This window comes from Argopecten irradians, chromosome 6 (assembly GCF_041381155.1).
Source record: "Argopecten irradians isolate NY chromosome 6, Ai_NY, whole genome shotgun sequence".
NCBI classification, from domain to species: domain Eukaryota; kingdom Metazoa; phylum Mollusca; class Bivalvia; order Pectinida; family Pectinidae; genus Argopecten; species Argopecten irradians.
The window spans coordinates 35,449,450-35,470,978 of NC_091139.1; the positions used below are offsets into that span (position 1 = coordinate 35,449,450).

General features: G+C 35.0%; 1 protein-coding gene across 3 annotated transcripts in view; it reads right to left on the reverse strand.

The window, feature by feature from the left end:
- LOC138325736 (SCY1-like protein 2) overlaps window positions 1–21,529 on the reverse strand; it is a 99,246-nt gene that overhangs the window by 17,347 nt on the left and 60,370 nt on the right. For all 3 annotated transcript variants that reach the window (XM_069271591.1, XM_069271593.1, XM_069271592.1), the window contains exons 3-9: window positions 18,260–18,359; window positions 10,833–10,877; window positions 7,897–8,037; window positions 4,869–5,084; window positions 1,370–1,486; window positions 994–1,119; window positions 52–228 (exon numbers count right to left, since the gene is read on the reverse strand). In XM_069271591.1, coding sequence (XP_069127692.1) covers window positions 52–228; window positions 994–1,119; window positions 1,370–1,486; window positions 4,869–5,084; window positions 7,897–8,037; window positions 10,833–10,877; window positions 18,260–18,359 — 922 coding nt within the window. The remainder of the gene's footprint in view (window positions 1–51; window positions 229–993; window positions 1,120–1,369; window positions 1,487–4,868; window positions 5,085–7,896; window positions 8,038–10,832; window positions 10,878–18,259; window positions 18,360–21,529) is intronic.

The window sequence follows — 21,529 nt, forward strand, 5'->3', positions numbered from 1 at the left end:
AAAAATGTAAATATAACATAATGAATTACGTCTATTGCATCAATGCTATACCTGCACTGGCTTAGGCGAGTTCATTATGAGTCTGAAGAAGGGTAGAATCTTTTCTACATATTCCTCCCTTGTGGCGAAGTCGATAAGGGTTAGCAGGGGAGATAATGCACTGGTGATTGTGTCGGCTGTTGAGCATTCAAGGCATAGGGCGGGGAAGACATGACGATATAATATTTTCTAAACAAAGAAAACATGAGTTTACTATTTGCTGGAAATGAACACACGTAGGTAAATCTTCAGACGTTCTTTACCGAATAGAAATAGGAAAAAAAATTCTTGATAACTTCTTACTGATTAATCTAATTTTGCATAACTGGCTACTTTAAAATAACATTTGCAATTTGTTGAACATGAAATGTTCGGGGATAGTTTGAATAGTAAAACACATCAATTAATGTTGGAAAGTCTTTCTTTCTTTCTTAGTATAAGTAATTATATATCGAAGACACATTCTATTAAACGTTATTTCATCGCCATTGCCACACAATAACACGTTCAAGTATTTGCTATCTAAGAAAATTATACTCTGACAAACTGATATTGTTGATTGAATAAAATGAAATGTAATTTACCTTCTGTCAATGAACTATAGATCGCTCTTTTATTGACAAAATACCTGGACTATCTCAGAGTAAAACTGGAGGCTACAGGACAGAACAGGTAGTTTAGGCCTTTGATGCACAAGAGTCGTTTAACGGTATACCATAGTTGTCCGTGTGGCTCTCTCTGTAGTCTAGAAATTTTTGCTGGCCTGCGATTGGCCGAGATTTTTTCATCTGAGCTGCCTTCAGTTTTACAATGAGATAGTCCAGGGGTGTAGAGATCGTAAGTGATCGGAACCCCTGGAATATCGAGGATGGGTAGATGTTAAAGTAGATGTTATAATGAGCCAAGTGGAGTTATCTATAATCAAGACATACGATCGTGTTGTTTAACACTTACTTTTGGTATACTAGGGATGACCTGTGCTATAAAGGAATATACTTCAGTTCTCTGGCAGTAATCCATTATATCTATATTATCTAGTTGTTGTAAACTTCTAAGGATGGGATCGTTGAAATATTTTAACTGCAAAACAAGACATTGATATTTAATGAGAATACACATACTAACACGTGCTTACATTACAATTTAATAAAGCTTGATATGTCTATTACGTAATTTAAATTAAACAGTAACACTTGAAGAATTTTAGACCATTGTAAAAAAGATATTTAAATATATATGATATTTTAAAAATATAACTGATGATTTTTTATCTGTCTGAAATTCCTGTTAATTCTACTAATGCTTGTCACACATGCATACGCATATATACCAAACAAAATAGCTGAGCTGTAGGTCTGTATCTGATGTCCTTGTTTATCATCTTCTCCACAGGTTCTACAAGGGGGAGGGGCATCCGATGGGCTACGTCACTAAACCTCTCTGGGATCTGTCAACAAAGAAAGACATTTTTTACTAGGTATATGGGTAAATATTGAAATTTATGCGGGAAGGGAGAATTGCCGCTGGTTGCGCAAAGACATTTTGACCGTAGAAAGGTCTCTTCAAGCTGACAATCAAGTAAAAATGTATTCAATTAAGATTTTAAAAATAGTAAGTACACTTGTATTTCAAGAATAGTTTATGAGACATCCCCCTGTCAAGGTCAGCCATTTTTGTTTATCTCTCTACCAGTATTCCGACGCGCTCACCGACCCCCATATAAAGCTCTTGAATCGAAACACGTGCGATTCCTACCCGAAAAAGAATCATGTGACGGTACGTTAACTAAACCCCTCAACTCAACACACACGTGCGCTCAGTCATGTACATACAATATACACCTAGCAGTTGTCCATTGTGTATCACCTAATACGTAAACGAAGCCCTTACAAGTAAAACTGTTTTAGCAACATAAAGCGTTACATCGTTATTGGGTTATGCTTATCCAATGATGAACCCTCTAGTCTTACATAGTCGCTCATATCGAGATTCATTCTAATACACAGGGTGTGGATAAAACAATTACTAATTTGAATTGAAATATGTTATCCATTTATGAATTACATAAATGATACTATATGCGTTAGATAAATCATCTTTTCACACTAATTGCAAACTCATGTACCGCTTATCAAGCCATTTTACAACTAAAACAATACCGATAAACAGAATTCTTTAGAATTCAATTTTAAAAGAAATGCAAGAAAATTAAAACAATAACGGTTTCATTTTTATATAAAATGGGCGCTCCATTGTCACAACCGCATTTGAAACTTTTATCTCACATACCTTCTATTTTATAAAAGATTGCATAAATCGTTACCATTTCCTTTAACAGTGTATTGATTCTCATATCATGTTAGCATAATTCATATTTTTTCCTAATCAATATTGATATGCGATATTTGAATTTTTGACAGTGCTTCTCACTTGAACAATCTGCTCAATACTAATCAATATGTTGTTTTCCTGTGCATTGATTTATGTGCTTATACAGCGTAAAATCTAAAATCAGGCCACGCAGTTATTTTTCACGAAATTACTTTGTACAGGTCTTTCAAAACCATTCTCAACGTTTTTCTAAGAAGCCAAGAAAGACGTTTACGTTGGATTAGGGAAGGTGTGTAGACTAATTTAATAAAGGATAATGTTGTCTTGGGTGTAGGAAACGTGAGGTGGGTTAGGAGAACAAGATAATATGAGTATCTACATTTGGATGGAAATCTTTTCGTTTGATTAGAGTTGAACATTGCAGACTTGGAAGTGCCCATGTATGCGAAAATAGTGTAGGAAAATACTAAAGCAGACATACTAGATAGAAATGAGTTAGGATTTGTATTAGTTATTAGATTATCCGTGCACACACTATAATAAAGTAGGACATAAAGTAAACATCCTGACATATGGGCAGGTGAACAGATTAGCTGGTCTGTAAAGGTCAACTGAGAAATAAGATAAACCTATAAGAAATCAGAAATCATTTTACATAACAACAGGTGAACAGGTGCAAGATGGCCCAAAGAAGGCATAGTTTGAGAGTCTGCTAAGAAGAAATTAGGTTGCAATATAAGCAGACAAAAACGAGTTGTTCCTCAAGATCATTCGAGTTTGGTATATGATCGAGTGGCGTGCAAAGGACGAGTAAATCCTTTAAAACAAAAATCTACTAAAAGTAATCTACCTGTATGGCAGACGAGCTGATATCAGATGAAGCTACACAATGTGTAATAAACTTTATTATTTTAAATCGATTACGAAACAAATTCTACAACTTATGCAAATCAATCTCGAAGGCCCGGATGTAAGTACGCGAGGATCTTAGTGTAGGAGGAAACCGGAGTGCCGAAAACCCACGTGATCGGGCCGTAACTTTTTCACGTCCGTGCCGGGGATCGAACCCCGGCCGGCTGGGTGAAATGCGAGTGACTTAACCACCACACCACTTGATCACCCTCAGTGTGTATTCGGTTGAATCCATTTTACCATCATATGGACGAGGTACAAAACAGCTACGCTAGCTAGGAAAGTGAAAATGAAGTATAGGCAGTGAGACGAAATGAACATTCCCCTGAATGTCAACAGACAGACTAAGATAATCTATGTCTGTTAGGGATGTTAAATGAGGAATAGACAGGCGGGCGAGGTGATGTCCATTATTGTTTTTTCCACAGTATGGCACGTCCTTCTTCTTCCATTTCCACACAGAAGCAATTAATGGTGCCACACAGCGTATAGTTAGGCTAAAATGAAAATTAGACCCTAAGTATTGATTGGTCCAATATAACAAGGACGTATTTTCACCGCGATAATGGCTGTTCCCTTGACGATTTGGAATCGGGCCATTTCAATATATCGTGTTGTTGTATGACTAGTGCAACACATAGATTTTGATCGAAAATGTCGATAGGCAACCAAGTAACAGGTCCTTTTCGATGGACAAAAACCTGGCACATTACCAACAGGCTTTCCTTTCTTATATCAAGCATTTTACACAAAAACTAAACTTGCCCAAATGTGTTGGATCGTATGGATCAAATTTCGGTTATTTTATCGGAACGTAAATGGCTTCAAACACAAACCAATACTTTATAAAAAAACAACCAACAACAACAAAATAGATAAATATATATATTTTTTTTTTAAAGAACACTTCGGTGCTTGCTCAGCACTGATGTCACTATTGCCAAATTCATATGAATATCAACCCGTCAAAAATAGTGACATCAATGATTATAATTGTATTTTCAAACTAGACTACTTGATAAATAAAATACGCCAGAGTCTTGCACCATTTTTGGATTTTTTCTTTCATAGATATATTGGCCAGATTGAGTACGGAAATAAAGAATATTTAACTATTGCATTATGAATTTGGTAAGAGTCTTATATCTGAATCAGGTAATTCAACCATGGAATAGATGTATTCAACATTTGCTTTGAATTTATCATTTCAATCCAAAACAAATAACAGCAACACATATATCTTTTTCACTCTCACTAACTATTTACATTTTGTACAGAATTGTGTAAATAGTTTAGAGGAATCTATTATTTGTGTCATCCGAGCACCGAGTCATTGCCGTGCTAAGGTACACTGTCTGAACTAACATATGTGGATGTATTAGAAATATTTTATCATTACTGCCCCTAGTTGAATGTTTGAGTGAGAAATGTGATAAGGATGAAAAAAAGCATGTTACATGTACCAGGATGAGAGAATATATAAGCAGAACATTGTATGGATAATGTTACCATGGATGATTCAACATATTTCCAGCTAAAATTGATTTGATTTTTATATTACTTGCTAATAGTATGTACATACTTACCAGTTCTAGTTGTTTTTGATAGATAGCCGTGCTATGCTCTGCCTCTATAAGCGATGTTCCATTATTGAATATAGTGCATATGACCATTCCAAGGGCAAACATATCACTTAAAAAGTAGCAGTATTTTGAGTTTTGAGTCTCGGGAGCTATATAGTTCAAATCAGGCTGAGCCATTTTAGGCACTTTAGTACTCCACGGGTGACAAATCACTGAATCCTGAAAAAAAAATAATGTCGGCAATTAAGGGTTAACTCTTATAGCATAAAATCAAGATTGCGAATGCTGCACTGACTTTGTGCAAAGGAACGGTATCTTGAATTAACATTTAGAAATGATAGATTGTCTATGAAAATAAATTCGAAGACTAATGGTCAGGTGGAAATTACCTAACCTAAGAGTTCTTTAGTTCAATGACTTCCAGGTATACCGTATATTAACAAATGTTAGATTTTCTTATACGTCAGTGATATCTTAGCAACCTTGTGACGTCATTATAAACACAATGAAGTTGCGAAAGGATTAAACGTTAGCGAAATAATTTTTTCAATACCCATGTTATTTATTTATGTTATAAATGGTACCTAACATTTGAGATATTGTCTAAAAATCAATTTTGCATAAAAAGAAAAAAAAAATCCGGTATTGAATATCGTATTAAAGGGAACGAACAACTGATTAATTGTGTATTAAGATTTGGTGGTTTTGGAAAGCCCTTCTATCTGGGAAAAATTACCACCCTATTTTCAGTTAAAGATGCTCCACCGCCGACAGAGCATAAATGATATTAATGCTAATGGTGATTAATCGTATATATTTATGCCTAATTAACACAAAAAATAATATAAAATAATTGTTTTCGCCATTGGTGCATGCACAATCAGTACTTCATTCCATATAGGATATAGTGTCACGGATTTTTTTCGGGATGCAATAAATTATTTTTCATATTTTTAACTTGAAGTAAAATTAGAAGCTCAAACTTTCCGATGGTTGTAATGGTGTAAAGTAAGTAACTTGTAACTGAAGAAAAATACTAAATCGTCTGCTCCTTTTTCAATATTTCATCAACAAAATATACTCCCTTTGCTCCATATACCTCATATTCCTGGCAAAATGTATTCCTTCATAATGATTAATATAACGACGTGATAAACAAGACACAATGTCAAAATAGTAACCAGGCTATTTGGCTTATCGTTATCGAATCAGTTGACGTTAGACATAGCTTTGTTTTGTTTGTTTTGTTTGATTAATTAACGTCCTATTAACAGCTATGGTCATGTAAGGACGGCCTCCCGTGTATGCGGTGTGTTGCGTGTATGTTGTGCGAGGTGCGTGTTTTGGGAGACTGCGGTATGTTCATGTTGTGTCTTCTTGTAAAGTGGAACTGTTGCCCTTTTTATAGTGCTATATCACTGAAGCATGCCGCCGAAGACACCAAGCAACACACCCCACCCATTCACATTATACTGACAACGGGCGAACCAGTCGTCCCACTCCTTGTATGCTGAGCGCTAAGCAGGAGAAGAAACTACCACTTTTATAGACTTTGGTGTGTCTCGGCCAGGGGACAGAACCCAGAGCCTTCCTCACAGGGGCGAACGCTCAACTCGAGGCCAAAAGTGAGGCGGTGCCAAGGGAGGCATTAGGAAGGATAAAGTTAGTTAGGAAGAAGAGAAAATATAAGATCCCAAATTTAGTCGCCTTTTACGATCATGCAATAGGGGCAGCAGGTACAATTCTTACGCCCTACCTGCAGGGCCGTTAGACATAGCAGCACGTGCTGAACATGACCATGTATTGTATTACCACAGACAGCCCATATAATTCAGTGTTCCCCTTCACTGTCTACGATGTATACGCATGGACGTTTTACTGCATGCCGAGAATAGCAAAAAAGATATTTTCTTACACATCATACGGTTTTATAATGTAAACAGACGATGTGTTTGGAACCGTTCTATTATTATTGCCGATACGAATCAAACGGAAGTGACGTCAACGTAGATGTTTTCCGCCCGTGTACTACATGTATCTTCGATAAAACTCACATAACAGAACTACTAGATTGACAGTGATCAGAACTACTAGATTGACAGTGATATTGATCTAGAGCCGGTATCAGAACTCTCGTCTATTTTATCAGCTAATGACTAGGTATACATGCAATATACTTTAGACCTGGTAGTGGTAGTACGGAATGGGGTCAATGTGATAGATGGTCTCAATAACTAGGCTAATCAAATTTCCTACATATGTATAACTGATGAATTAATGTCACCAAATAATACCGTATCTCCAAGCGATTTTGATTCTATTGTGATCATTTTGCTATAGAAGGAATTGTAGATCTGATATTTTCTAAAAGTTTAGAAAAGTAGGTTTTTGTTTTTATTTATTTGAACCAAAAAAACGGCGGACGAATATATGTACTTTTGAAATACTTCCACAAATTTCCATCAAATTGGAAATGTAATCACCAATAAAGACAATACACCTGAATTGGTTATCTCCCTTGGACTATTGAAACAAAATATCTAGATATTAATATGACCACTAGGACCAATTCAGGCCTCGAATTACTTTAAATGCATAGCTATAAACAATTATAATCTACCCCTTGAGGATTTGTCCTGATGTACTATCCCATCATCCCCTTGAAATTTTGTCAAAACAGAAATTCTTTCGCACAGTCAAAGAACATTAATGTTTGAATTCATGTTAAATGATTCACTGGATAAGATTAACTTAAAAGTATTATATTTAAAAGATTTTTATGCAATGGCGCGTAGTCACTATTTTTTAATTGCATCGGGGTATGAAAGAAATTTTGTTTGCAAACTGTGTGAATCCGCGGCGCGTAGCGGATTCTCACAAATGTTTGCAAACAAAATTTATTTCATTTTGACCATACTTTATTTTTTATTTTGATCTTTCAGAGTTACTTACCTTCGTTTTTCTCTGTCATTACTGACGGAGTGAAACAAAGGAAAGAATATATGATAGATCATAATAAAAACCCACTTACTTTTCCATCCCGCACTGTTTCGGCGAAGCATAGGGCCGAGAGTTTCCACGTGCCTCTCTTGGTGATGAGGATGGACTGCGGACAGACATTCTTGTGAACCATCTGTTCCACAGCGTGTAGGTAACATAAGGCCTCTGTGATCTGTGATGCAAAATCAAACATCTATAAAGCTCTAAATGGATACCCAAAAAACTTTAAAATATTAGCAGACATAAGAATAGCAATAAGTAGTATCATTCTCATACACACAGTGCAGTCTCCTACCACCTATTTTTTAGCCAAGAATATAAAACAAAATCTAAAAATCCTATGTTTATCAAAATACCAAGCACTGTTATGATGCTGTCGACTTTGACTTTTAGATTGTATAGAATTTTATATCATATTGCAGTTTGACTCACTCATATCAAAAAATTGTTACATATCAAATATAAACGGTGCCAAGAATATGGACACTTTTGAAATGGAAATAAATAACTTTACAAATAATAAAATCAAATCAAATCAACTCTGTTTCTTTTGTATAGTTTAGTTCATCAGCTTGCCATCTACATATTTATCCACAGTTTTTTTTGCTTTCTCACTTTTAAAAATGTACCAATACCGTTTCTCTGAAATGACACAAAGCTGTTTTGTTTCAATTTTATTTTTTGTTTGAAAGTACCATGTATGAAGAACTAGTTTGATTATATTAACTTTGTTGGATCATTTATTAATGCTGTGGTCGTGTGATCGCGTCCGAGATCCCAGCTGTACCACCAAGGGAACTCTATAGTTACCATGTGGACCACGGCGGTTTGATCTGTATTGACAGTGCCTAGCAACACATCAAGGTCGACGTGTGTAATATCTCGTCTATGTACTAAATTTCAATTAGATCACAACTCTAATGAATGTTTATCCCCGTACGATCCGCGCTCGGCTAGGGTTTATTACCGTCTTGTCAACTGTTTTGAATTATAACATCAATTCAGGTCATGTATGGATTTGATCAACGCACGCTGTGATGAGCTTAGCTTCACGACTATGTAATCTGTAATCTGTTTAGATGAAATGGAACGAACATGTGAATTTTTTTTCAGGTTCTTCTAAAGCAGTATCAAAGTAAATGTTGATTAGCAAAGATTTGGCTGTGTCATACTTTCATTATTGTTGTAATGGACGATTCTATCAAACACGCAGTCATGTGTTTTGTTATATAATCCGCTTGTTACCCATTAAAATCCCCAATGTAAAAGTAAATGGCATGGGAAAATGAATGTCTTCGTAAGTTTTTTTTTTTTTTTTTTTTGCAACGTATTTTTTATCCTCACTATTGCTATAGAGAGGTTTTTGGAGAAATGTGATCACTTAGAAAATTTCTAAAGGAAACAAAGTTCTAATTTGTGTAGATAGAAAATATATATATATAACTTGTTAACGGAATCATCAAGTGTACTAAACTAGGGATTTTATAATAGAAATTATGCAAAAAACTATTAATATGGGTTGATTGAGCGGACTAGGAATCATAATGATAGGAGGAATCCCCATTTAAGATCCTGCATGCACAGGATGGCACATTTGAAACATTTTCAAGCATTACTGATGATTTACCAAGTAAAAAGACATGGATAAGACTTCTACTGCAAATCACGATATTTACGCGGGTCTACAGTTTCGTGGTTCAACGAAAACATTTTTTAAGATTTCCACGATCTGCTTTTTAGGATATGCATAACTCGAACATTTTTGCAAAAAATTTCAGGATTATTTGTTTGTATACGAACATAGAAATGTCCCGCGAAATCACGAAAATATCATACCCACCAAAATGACCGGCTTTACTTTATCAGACGACCTCATGTGGTGTAATGAATTCTCTAATAATATGTTGTTATAAATAATTCGATTCTCATCAAGATGACTTTTGACTATAAGCAGGATCATTGTCGACATCGAACGTTTTCGCGTGTGCTGACAACGCTTTGCGTAATTATTGAGAAATATATGATTATATGAAACATGTTTAACATTACTCTCTTTATAAACATTTGGCTCTAGAAGTAGAGGATCTGTCCTAAGTGTGACGTTGATGGCACACTCCATGAGAAAGTTGATATCGGTATCAGGGGAGGCGCCAGCCTGTTGAGGACGAGGTCTACTGAAATTACACACGGACCTGATCACACCACGCATATCGGTAATGTTATCAGCATATGCACGAGCGTAAATGTCCGGTATCTTGTCTAGACGTGCGATGGCGAATTTAACGGTTCGAGAGGGTGGATATGGAGATGAGATGGATATGTGACAGTATTAACGGCTGGTGTTTATACTGACAGGACCAGTTGGCATGCCTTGTTTTCTTATTTAGTGACACATGTCTTGTCTTCTGATCGACCACGGTCTAGGTTCTTTGATTGTAGCGAGAATACCGGAATACCCCGTCAACAGTTTACTGCTTCATATAGTTTTCGAACTACTATATTTGGACGTGTGTCTAAAAGCCGGAATACCATGTAAACACTCTATACGACCTACAGTCAATGTTTTACTGCTCCACATGGTTTTTGAAGTACTGTATTAGAAATGTATCTAAATGTCGGAATACAATGGGAACAATCTTCGACACACAGTTAATATTTTGCTGTATTCCCTTGAAGTTCACTTACAGAACCATAAATCAAAAGGGTAGTTGTATTTTTATCAGCGCCAATAACAGAAAAAAAATCCATATATTCTTTTCTCGAAATAATGAATTAGTAAACATTTTCTTTTGCAAAGTATAATGTATTGTATATACAGGTTATTAACGATGGTTAAATCCAAACTTGAAAGTCAAAGTAACCTTTCTTTGGATATATACTATATGTACAGTAAAACGAAATATAGACAAGTGACATGTAATTTCAAAACAAACATTATCTTAAAATTATACATGTTACATAGCTTACCTGAAGTATACCATACTGTATTTCATAGTCGAGGAATTCATGATCCTGAAAAGAAAAGGAAATGTATTAATGGGTGTAAATGTGTTGATTTTAATGTATAATAATGTGTAGTTATCAAATGTTTACATGTCAAAAGTGATCTATATAAGAAAGTGCTTTCATAAAAACCACAAAATAAAAGTGTAATATAATGTTTGGTGCTTTGTAAGTCAAAGCGTGGTTATTGATACAAGTTTTTGGTTGTAACTGTTATAAGAAAATCCTTTGTAACGATATACCATATAGGCGAAACTTTTCTCGAGTAAAGTATTTTCTTGATTTTATGTTGTGTTCAGAAAAAGAATATGAGCTTAAATCGTCAGATAGCGTAATATTCAATTTGTTCTAACGTAATAGTTTAAATGAAAATCGAGATATTTTGACACACAACGTAAAACAGACCATATGTACTATCGTTGCAGCATTACTGGCATTCATGCCTGCGAATTGGTTATATGCAGTGTTAAATTAAAATGTATTTACATTACCAAACACAGTATACCTATATGTTGCAACTAAGCCCAATGTTTCCAATTTTAACATTGTCAGTTTAACTCTGGCGTACAAATACAACAATCAGAGTTCAAGAGGTCACGAAAACACTGGGTTTAAGTCAATGAGAGTATTCACTGAAAAAATTGTTAAAAATTCTTTAAATTGATCAATTTGAAAATATCTTCTAATTTAAAGATGTGAAAAGTATTGAAGTGTTGTATTTATCTTAGTATACCCGTTTCATCCATAGGACCGGAAGTCAGTGACTCCAAGTATCACGCGAAATCATAGGCTGCTCCATTGACTGATATTTTCTCCATGCAAACGTATAAACAATAATGACTAATTTAATGGAAAAAAATAAACATTGCTTGTCATATTTTGACATGCATTGGTGTGTAACACACATTGGGTGTTCCAGCATATATGTCACTGGGCATACTACAACACAAAATGTATATTACACAACAATGCATGTACAAATAGGAAACCAATGTTGAAGTACTGTTGATACTCTATATATGTAATTAAGTTGACTTAGCATTAGTTATGCTCTTCAGTGATCTTGGTCTGGTTTGATTGGTTTTAACGTCCTGTTAGCAGCCAGGGTCAGGAGTTTCAGGAACACCGGAGTATCAAGGGAACACCACCGACCTGCAGTCAAGTGCCCTGTATGGTATTCGAAATCTCGATATCTCGATATAAATGTGGCGAGAATGTGTTGATATGTCCTCTTCTCTCTATATATATATCTGTTTTATCATATTAACGTCTACTTTGACAGACAGGTATTTCTATATTTGGACCGTTCTGTACCTTCTCGATATGCTGTATACGGCTTAGGCTCTATCAGCCATGCGCATCACTGATTTGTCAATTACAAGCTGTTCGAGAAGGTAGATCAACAATAATCAATAAAGAAGAAAAGCCGACGATCTCTCAGTCGTTCTTGTCTACTAATTTGTCACTACACTTATCCGGTTTGTACGCTCCACTTGACATCAAAAACAAACGCGCTGCAGTTCTGACAAACTTCTAAGTATGTTTAGAAAGAAATCAATGCAAGTTGAACAAACTTCGGTTTCTATTAACAATTGGGTTTTTTTATTCCAAAAATCAATACAAATATTCTCGTTGTGGAACAATCGAATAGAACATATTGGAATAGTTTAGAATCTCCAAGGATTCTGTGTATTTATCTAATCTATTTCCGAGGCAGCATTGGCATGGCTTACGCTAAACTATGGGCTGCTAATAATTCCTTGGAGATATTCTGGGCAGTAAACTATTTGGTTCTATAATCACAAATCTCATCCTTATAGGTCTGATTTCAGTTTAAAATTGTGAAAAATATACATCGTGCAATAATTTTATGCTGAAACCCTTAGTGACAATGAAGCTGTCCCCCTAAGATCAAATTTTGTATTTGTAATGTTATCGTCAATGCCAGAAAGACTTTAAGTTCCAATTTATGTATTTAAAATATTGTTATCAAAAATCAAAGTTTTCCATTGCGATTTATTTTCGCAAATTCTCATGGCCGACGAAAGAAATTCAATCGCGAAAATCAGGTAAGTTGCAGTACATTATATAGTAGTACCTTATATAGATAATGGTACCTTAGATAGTGGTACCATAGCGGTAACTTAGATAATTGTTCCCTTATATAGTGGTACCTTAAATAGTGGTTCCTTAAATACTTGTACCTTAGATAGTGGTACCTTAGATAATGATACCTTATATAGCGGTACCTTATATGTGTATATATAGTGGTACCTTAATAGTGGTACCTTATATAGTGGTACCTTATATAGTGGTACCTTATATAGGTACCTTAAAGTGGTACCTTATATAGTGGTACCTTATATAGTGGTACCTTATATAGTGGTACCTTATATAGTGGTACCTTATATAGTGCTGTACCTTATATAGTGGTACCTTATAAGTATATAGGTGGTACCTTATATAGTGGTACCTTATATAGTGGTACCTTATATAGTGGTACCTTATATTGTACCTATATAGTGGTATTGTAATATAGTGGTACCTTATATAGTGGTACCATTGTGGTACCTTATATAGTGGTACCTTAAATAGTGGTACCTTAGATAATGGTACCTTATATAGCGGTACCTTATATAGTGGTACCTTATATAGTGGTACCTTAAATACTTGTACCTTATATAGTGGTACCTTATATAATGGTACCATACTGGTATCTTAGAGAGTGGTACCTTTATATAGTGGTACCTTATATAGTGGTACTATAGTGGTACCTTATATAGTGGGCCAATAGTGGTACCTTATAAAATGGTACCACAGTGGTACTTTATATAGTGGTATCCTTATATAGTGTTTCAGTGATGCAACACTATCAAATAGATAGAATTGTTAACTTTCTAAGCTCGAAGTTATTTGTGTATATCCTGAACTTCATTTGAACCTATTACGGACTTATAAATATCTAATTAACAAATCACGTAGTGTATTACTCGTGTGTGTTATAACATCTGTACATGACAGATGCAGTGAGTGTTTGTAATCGCTTCCGGCTCTGTAAGCCTCGTGCTTAGACTTGGTATCATCAACATCTGTATTCAGTATTATCGGATATACAGACCTCAACCAAAGCCTTGGTGTCATTCACTTCCAAGAACAGCAAGAATAATAGTAATGTTACGTCGTACTATATCATTCACAACGAACAATTAGTGTTTTTCGTAGTTCCCGGAGAAAACAACATATCGCCTTGCGGTCAGTATCTAGCATTATTATACCTCAAGTGAAAATCCTGCATTCTGACTGGTCAAGTTATATTTGGTATTTTACACTATCACACAGCAGGTAACATAAGAACAATAGGAAACAATGGACACGTTCGTAGCAACCCCCTAGCAACGGGTGATAGTGTATTTTGATAGTGCAAAATATTAACCGCCCAAAAAAGATGCGCATTGTTTCTTTTTTCGACACCATCTTTGTATTTTGAAGCGACGCTTCAAAATTTATCTGGAGCTATTTAGTAATAGTTTTGCCAAATTAGTCTGTTTATCAATATTTTTTTTTCAAGTTAAGGACGGAGCTTTCCGTTAACGCCTTTTCGCTTACCGTCCAAGCGCTATATGTTGGTTTTTATGAACCCGTCGGTGATTAGGTTAACGGAAGACACGCGATTTCAAGCGTCTTCGTGACGTTGCTAATGTTGTAAACAGACGATGGGACGAAACCAAAATTCATTGAGATTTACAAAAACGTAAGATTTTAACAAACGCATAAGACAAGACAACAAGAATTTTCACTAAATGTTTTTTTATTGTGAGTATTCTTTTTAATAATGCAATGATAGTTAGCGCTACTGAGAAGAAGCTGATATGCTACATTTGTATTCTACTGCCAACGGCGACTATTCGACTTTTGCTAAAATCAGTAAAAATGTTTCAATAGATTGCAAATACTTGAAAACTAGTTTCGTTTCTAGACTTTTGGTATAATAAAAGAAATACTACCTGCATTAGAGGGTGACAATGCCTATTATTATACCTCAAGGGAGAATCCTGCATTCTGATTGGTCGAGAGATATTTGGTATTTTACACTATCACACGGCAGGTAACATTAGAACAATAGGAAACAATTGACACGTTCGTAGCAACTCCCTAGCAACGGTTGATAGTGTGACAGTGCAAAATATTAACCACCCGAAAAAGATACGCATTGTTTCTTTTTTCGACGCCATCTTTGTTTTTTGAAGCGACGCTTCAAAATTTATCTGGAGCTATTTAGTAATAGTTTTGCCAAATTAGTCTGTTTATCTATAAAAAAAATCATATGAAGGACGGAGCTTTCCGTTCACGTCTTTTCGCTTACCGTCAAAGCGCTATGTGTTGGTTTTTATGAACCCGTCGTGGATTAGGTTAACGGAAGAAATGCGATTTCAAGCGTCTTCGTGACGTTGCTAATGTTGTAAACAGACGACGGGACGAAACCAAAACTTATTGAGATTTACAAAAACGTTAAAATTTAAACAAACGCAGGAGACAAGACAACAAGAATTTTCATTAAACGTTTATTGTGAGTATTCTTTTTTATAATTCAATGATAGTTAGCGCTTCTGAGTAGAAGCTGATATGCTATTCTACTGCCGACGGTAACTGTTCGACTTTTGCCAAAATCAGTTAAAATTTTTCAATAGATTGCAAATACTTGAAAACTATTTTTGTTTTTAGACTTTTGGTATAATAAAATAAATACTACCTGCATTAGAGAGTGACAGTGCCTAGTCTCACCCCTTGGAATATCACTGTCACCCTCGGCTTCGCCTCGGGTGACAGTGATATCCTCGGGGCTCTAGACACTGTCACCCTCTAATGCAGGTAGTATTTATATAATATCCACCATTGGTTTCATGGGATTCGAACTCACGACCGAGTGTAGAAGGATTGTGATAGGTTATTGCGATACACCACCACGTGTCCGATATGTTTCTTTGCATATTAGGCTGGTATAATCCTCTTACTTCTGTTTTTTAAAATTTATACAATTTGACGCATGTGAGCCTCTTTTTTATCAAAACATACCAGAACAGAAATGATCTGTTTTACTTGGTGATAACAATGATATGGAGTTTCAAACGATGTCTGTGGGTGTTTAATTTGAATAACGTGAACAACTATCATTTGAACGTTAGAGCACAATGCCTGCTTTTCAATTAAGTCAGAACACAATCCTTTGACATTTGAGTAGTATTCTTATTAGTACCATGACGCGGCAGATTACCTGGACATGGGCATGATAAATAAGCCTTAGGAGAGATTATTGCAGCCTGACGTGTTTAGATAATAGCTGATAGAATACACTACCTGTTGTGATAACCAGAACCATTATTGTTTACTTATCACTCAGCTGGCAAGGCACATGTGACTTTTAACATTGTTTACTTATACCTCACCTTATCACTCAGCTGACAAGGTACATGTGACTTTTTACATTATTTACTTATACCTCACCTTATCACTCAGCTGACAAGGTACATGTGACTTTTTACATTATTTACTTATACCTCGACTTATCACTCAGCTGGCAAGGCACATGTGACTTTTAACATTGTTTACTTATACCTCACCTTATCACTCAGCTGGCAAGACACATGTGGCTTTTAACATTGTTTACTTATACCTCACCTAATCACTCAGCTGGCAAGGCACATGCGACTTTTAACATTGTTTACTTATACCTCACCTTATCACTCAGCTGGCAAGGCACATGTGCTTTTTAACATTATTTACTTATACCTCAGCTTAACTCAGCTGGCAAGGCACATGTGACGTTTAACATAATTTACTTATACCTCAGCTTATCAATCAGCTGGAAAAGCATACGTGTCTTTTACATTATTTACTTATACCTCGACTTATCACCCGGCTGGCAAGGTATATGTCACTTTTATGTTATTTACTTATACATCACTCATCTGACAAGATATGGGCGACCTTTAATAATGTATTATTCCTACCTACTATACGTTTCAAAGGTTAACAATTCGATTGTTGCAATAAAAACACACTATTTCTAAGATTCAATTAGACAAAACCATCCGGATGGGAAAGAATGTATTGTACGGATGCCTCGGAATGGCGTAGGTTTGTGTGTATAGTACTGGTATAGACTCTAGAAACCTTACACCTATTTATTTGAAGAAAACTTCCAAGTATCGTATTCCTTTGGCTTTGGTTGTGGCCTTCATCGATCCTGACATTACTAAGATTCTTCTATGACTACGGACTTTGGATTCAAACTGCTGAGTAATATTCTGTGTATGTCTTTTACCGAAAATTATTTTTAATATCATACCATTACATGTTAATTACGAATTCCAGTAATGTATACAGTGTTAGTATGGCCAAATTGATACGTACCAAAAATGATACTGTATATAAATTGATACTGTACCCAAAATGATACCCTTATTGAGAAAACAATCCAAACTCTTTTGTGGACCAATATTACTTCATTTTCCAATGATGACTTCAAAGATACGTCGTTTATTGATTATTGTATAAGTATTTAAGCTATTTTCTACATTACATAATCTATAATTGATAATTTGAATCCCTAGTAATCCACGATTATTTTCTCAGTTTTATCAACCTTGTTAAATAATGAAACATAAAGTACTAAAACACTCAAAAAAACATATAATTAGCTCGCACTATTTCTTCACTAATCAAGTTGACAAAAATTCTAGCTAACGAAATGCGTTGTAGGACAAAATCATGAGACCTTATCCTTCCGCAGCTTCGGCAGACGCTTTTTGCAATCTTAAGTGTAAATCTATTGTAAATGTTTTTGTTTCATCTGGATTACATTGATAAGATAATTGTTTCTAAATAAATGTATGACAAATTGTAATATTTGCGCTATTTATTTTAATTAGTTTTTTTATAACGATGGACTATTTCCTTACGTCTCTCGTTGTAGACTTGAAGACAGATTTAGAGAGACTCTTTCAATCATAATAATAAATACTAATAAATTGAAATATAACGATTGAATTTTGTTTTGGTCGAATTGATGGGGTGATGAATTGAGTTGCCCTTGAAACAAATTCAATTTGTTTCCAGAGCAAGTCAATTGAATCTTGTTTTGGTCGATTTCATGGGGTGATGAATTGAGTTGCTCTTGAAACAAATTCAATTTGTTTTATGAGTAACTCAATTCATCACAAATTCAATTTGTTTCAAGACCAACTCAATTCATCACCCAAAACAAAATTCAATCATTGAAAGGTGACAAAATTGCATAAAAATGCTTGTACCAACGCACACAGCAAAATATATTAATGTTAAAACGTGTTTACTCTACCGGAAGTTTGGATAAAAATCGGAAAGAGGCTGACCCTTATTTCCGGTGGAGCTGGCGTCGGTATCCTGTCGTATCGGCCGAGAACGTTGGCAAGACTGGCAAACAACGGTTCTGTGGCGAAGGCAAGACTGGTGCTGAAATAAACAAACATTTACTATACAGTACGTGTAACAATCAAACTTAATGGTTTTCGTTAAGCGGTGGGTGCACTGCAGTAATTGGAATGTTAAACTTCTAAATGATAAAGTCTTTTACGAACAATTAGCTGGAGTACACGTGCACCATGTAAATTGTTTAATTCTAACTCGGATTAGTTTTTTTTTCTGTTTAAATGTCAAAGTTTGATTTGATTGAAAGACTTTCATAGAAATGAATCGCCTTGATATTTAAGAGGTTTTTTACGTTGGCCCGATGTTACATATAATTGCAAAAGTGCATGGGAAACAATAGCAAATTATTTTGGTGTTAATGCCTTTTAGAAAAAAATGCTTGTTTAGAAGACTATTTCTATATCTTTATTGGAACAGTTTTAACGTCGGTCTTTTCTTTTGACTTAATATTCAATTTAGAACACTGAAGTTTAGTTTACATATCCCGCTTCGTCGTTCCTTATACCCGTCCCTAATGTAAACTCAGTGTAATGGAATTATTCATTCATTTAATTTTCATAAAAAACTTTTGCACTTTTTAAGTACAAACATTTGCGGTCCTCTAACCAGGAGGTTTTAAAGATGAATCACTTGTCTAAGATAAAGACAGTTGCATAACATACAATCTATGCATGACATTGTCATTTTAGACATTTCATACAATATTTGAATTCCTAATCACGTCAAGAAAAAAAATCTCTTCGTTCTCATTAAAATTATTTAAATTTTCCAAAACCCCTGTCAAGTAGGATTTGTTTTCGCGTCAACAACACTCTCTTGTCATGGAAAGCAGCGCTCTTTAAGTACATTAATTTTAAAAACATCATGCATGAAGTAAGGTGACTGGGTACTTTTAAATACAGCAAAATCAATGACGTCAACACTACAGCAAAAGCAATGACGTCAACACTACAAAGTAATTCACTTCCTCCATTGCTGACAATACTAAATAAGTTTTTCATTGTCTGGTTTAACGAACTTTCCTTACATTCCTTAACATTAAGTAATTTCTAATTTAAAGTTCTCCATAGGAAAGCATTTCAGATTTTAACTTAAGATTTTATCCCTAACTTAATTTAACGCTTTCCTATGGGGCATCTTGCGTTAGGGAATTACTTAAAATTAAGAAATGTTCGTGAAACTTCAGTAGTAGTACTGTAGTAAAAAAATGTTTTTGTCTAGTCGGCTACAGCATAACGCACGACCAGCGCACGCATTTAATACATACTATACTTGGGGGAAAATGAGTCTACCTGTGTTGAAGTTGTAGCCAGAAAAGAAAGCAGTGATTTTGTGTTAATGACCAAGATTCCATAGTAGCAAATATCAAAACACAAGTTGAGCACTAATTTAATACAGGTATTTTTTAAAGCAGATCAAACGAGTATGAAGTTGTAGCAAGGAAAGGAAAGGATACAGTGATTTTGAGTTTCACGCCGAATAATATGAAGCTATGGCGTGACATCATTCTTATAGCAAAGATCACGGTTCCAAAGGTACAACTACAATACTATTTAAACAATTACCATTTGTAAAATAAAGATAAGCCAAAGCAACTAAATTATGTACACCATTGTGATTTATGTAATGAATAAACGATTTGAAATTACGAGAAAGTTATGAAAGATATACACCTGCCCGGTTACATGATCAGTCTAATCTTGGTAAGGTAGTAGAGCATAGCGGTTTTCGAGGGAGAGGTATCAAATGTAATAAAAATAATAATACAAAATCTGCCATTTGATGATTACAAGCGAACAACAAATAGACAAATTTGTAAAACCTGTATATCGAACATTCAACAAATATTTCAAATAAGATAAATGTAGTACGAAAGAGTACGCACTCTTTTCTCGCGTGTTTTTGTATTATGGCAAAACATTATGCTCTTTAATATTAATTTGACATTACTTACTTCTTTACATCTCTGATTATGATTAAAGGACTCTCTCATAATTTCGAAATGTGTACATAATTTCATTGCTATGGCAACATATTTTTTCTAAATATTTTCCCTCTTTAATAATGATAATTTCATACGACAAATGTTTCAATGTAGACGTGTTCAAGTGAGTTTTTGAGAAGTCCATGAAAAGCTTAGTGACTCAATACGCTCAATACGTCTTGTTGCTGTCTACCAATAATCTACTTGAAGTAATGTGATAGTAGTACAGTAGCTTTAAAGTTAAAACCATGTGATTGGGATAACTATCCCTTAACTGATGTGTCTGTTTCCAACGGGGAATCAGCCACAGTATAATGAATTCAAAGATGTTTTTCATTATTGTGTTTAAGCTTGGATTGTTAACACTTTGTATCTTTACAAGTACTTTGTGGTATGGTGCTGCTCGAACTAAATGATTTCTAGCCGTGTGAAACTCCATGAAACAAACACATTCAATGTCAATGAAATAAGCAAGCACTCCGCTGAAACAAGTGAAACTTTTCGAGATCAAATGCGTTGGATTGGATATAGAATGTTATCTATAACAGTACTGGAGATTTTTCTCATTATAGTCAGACGTTAGATAAAATAGACATGCCATTTTGCTACTCATCGATGAATTTTGTGGTAAATGTATATATATACACACTTTTATGAAATAGTTTAATAGCAGCTGGTATGATTATTGATACTCTGTTCATGCAATGCTAGCATTGATTTGCAGATTTAAGGTCGATGACATATGTTTCATAAACTATTTATATTATCTTGGGGTTATATTACAGCCTCTCTACTGTTAAAGCCGGGAAGTAATGCGCGACATTAAATCACACACGAAAATCATCATCATATATTAATAACATACAGTAAAAGAGCAATGTATGGGCAATGATAAGGAAACTCAGCTTCGCTAGCCTTGGGTAACGTTCTGAATACCCTTGACTAGCGAAGTTGAAGAAAACCTTAAAACAAACATGTCTGCTACAGGTGAACTGCATGACTGATATATTACAGACCACAGTTGTCTAACTCATAATTGGGTCAGATTCGCCCCTCCTCTAACGACGGTAATCACAGCAGTCATTACAATACTCAGCACGTACTGGGCGAGGCGGGGATGACATTTTAGGAAGTAATTAAGCTCAGATATATCCCTGTAAGATAGCCGTGCTACCGGAGAAGGATTATCCCAACTTTCATGTGATATTGC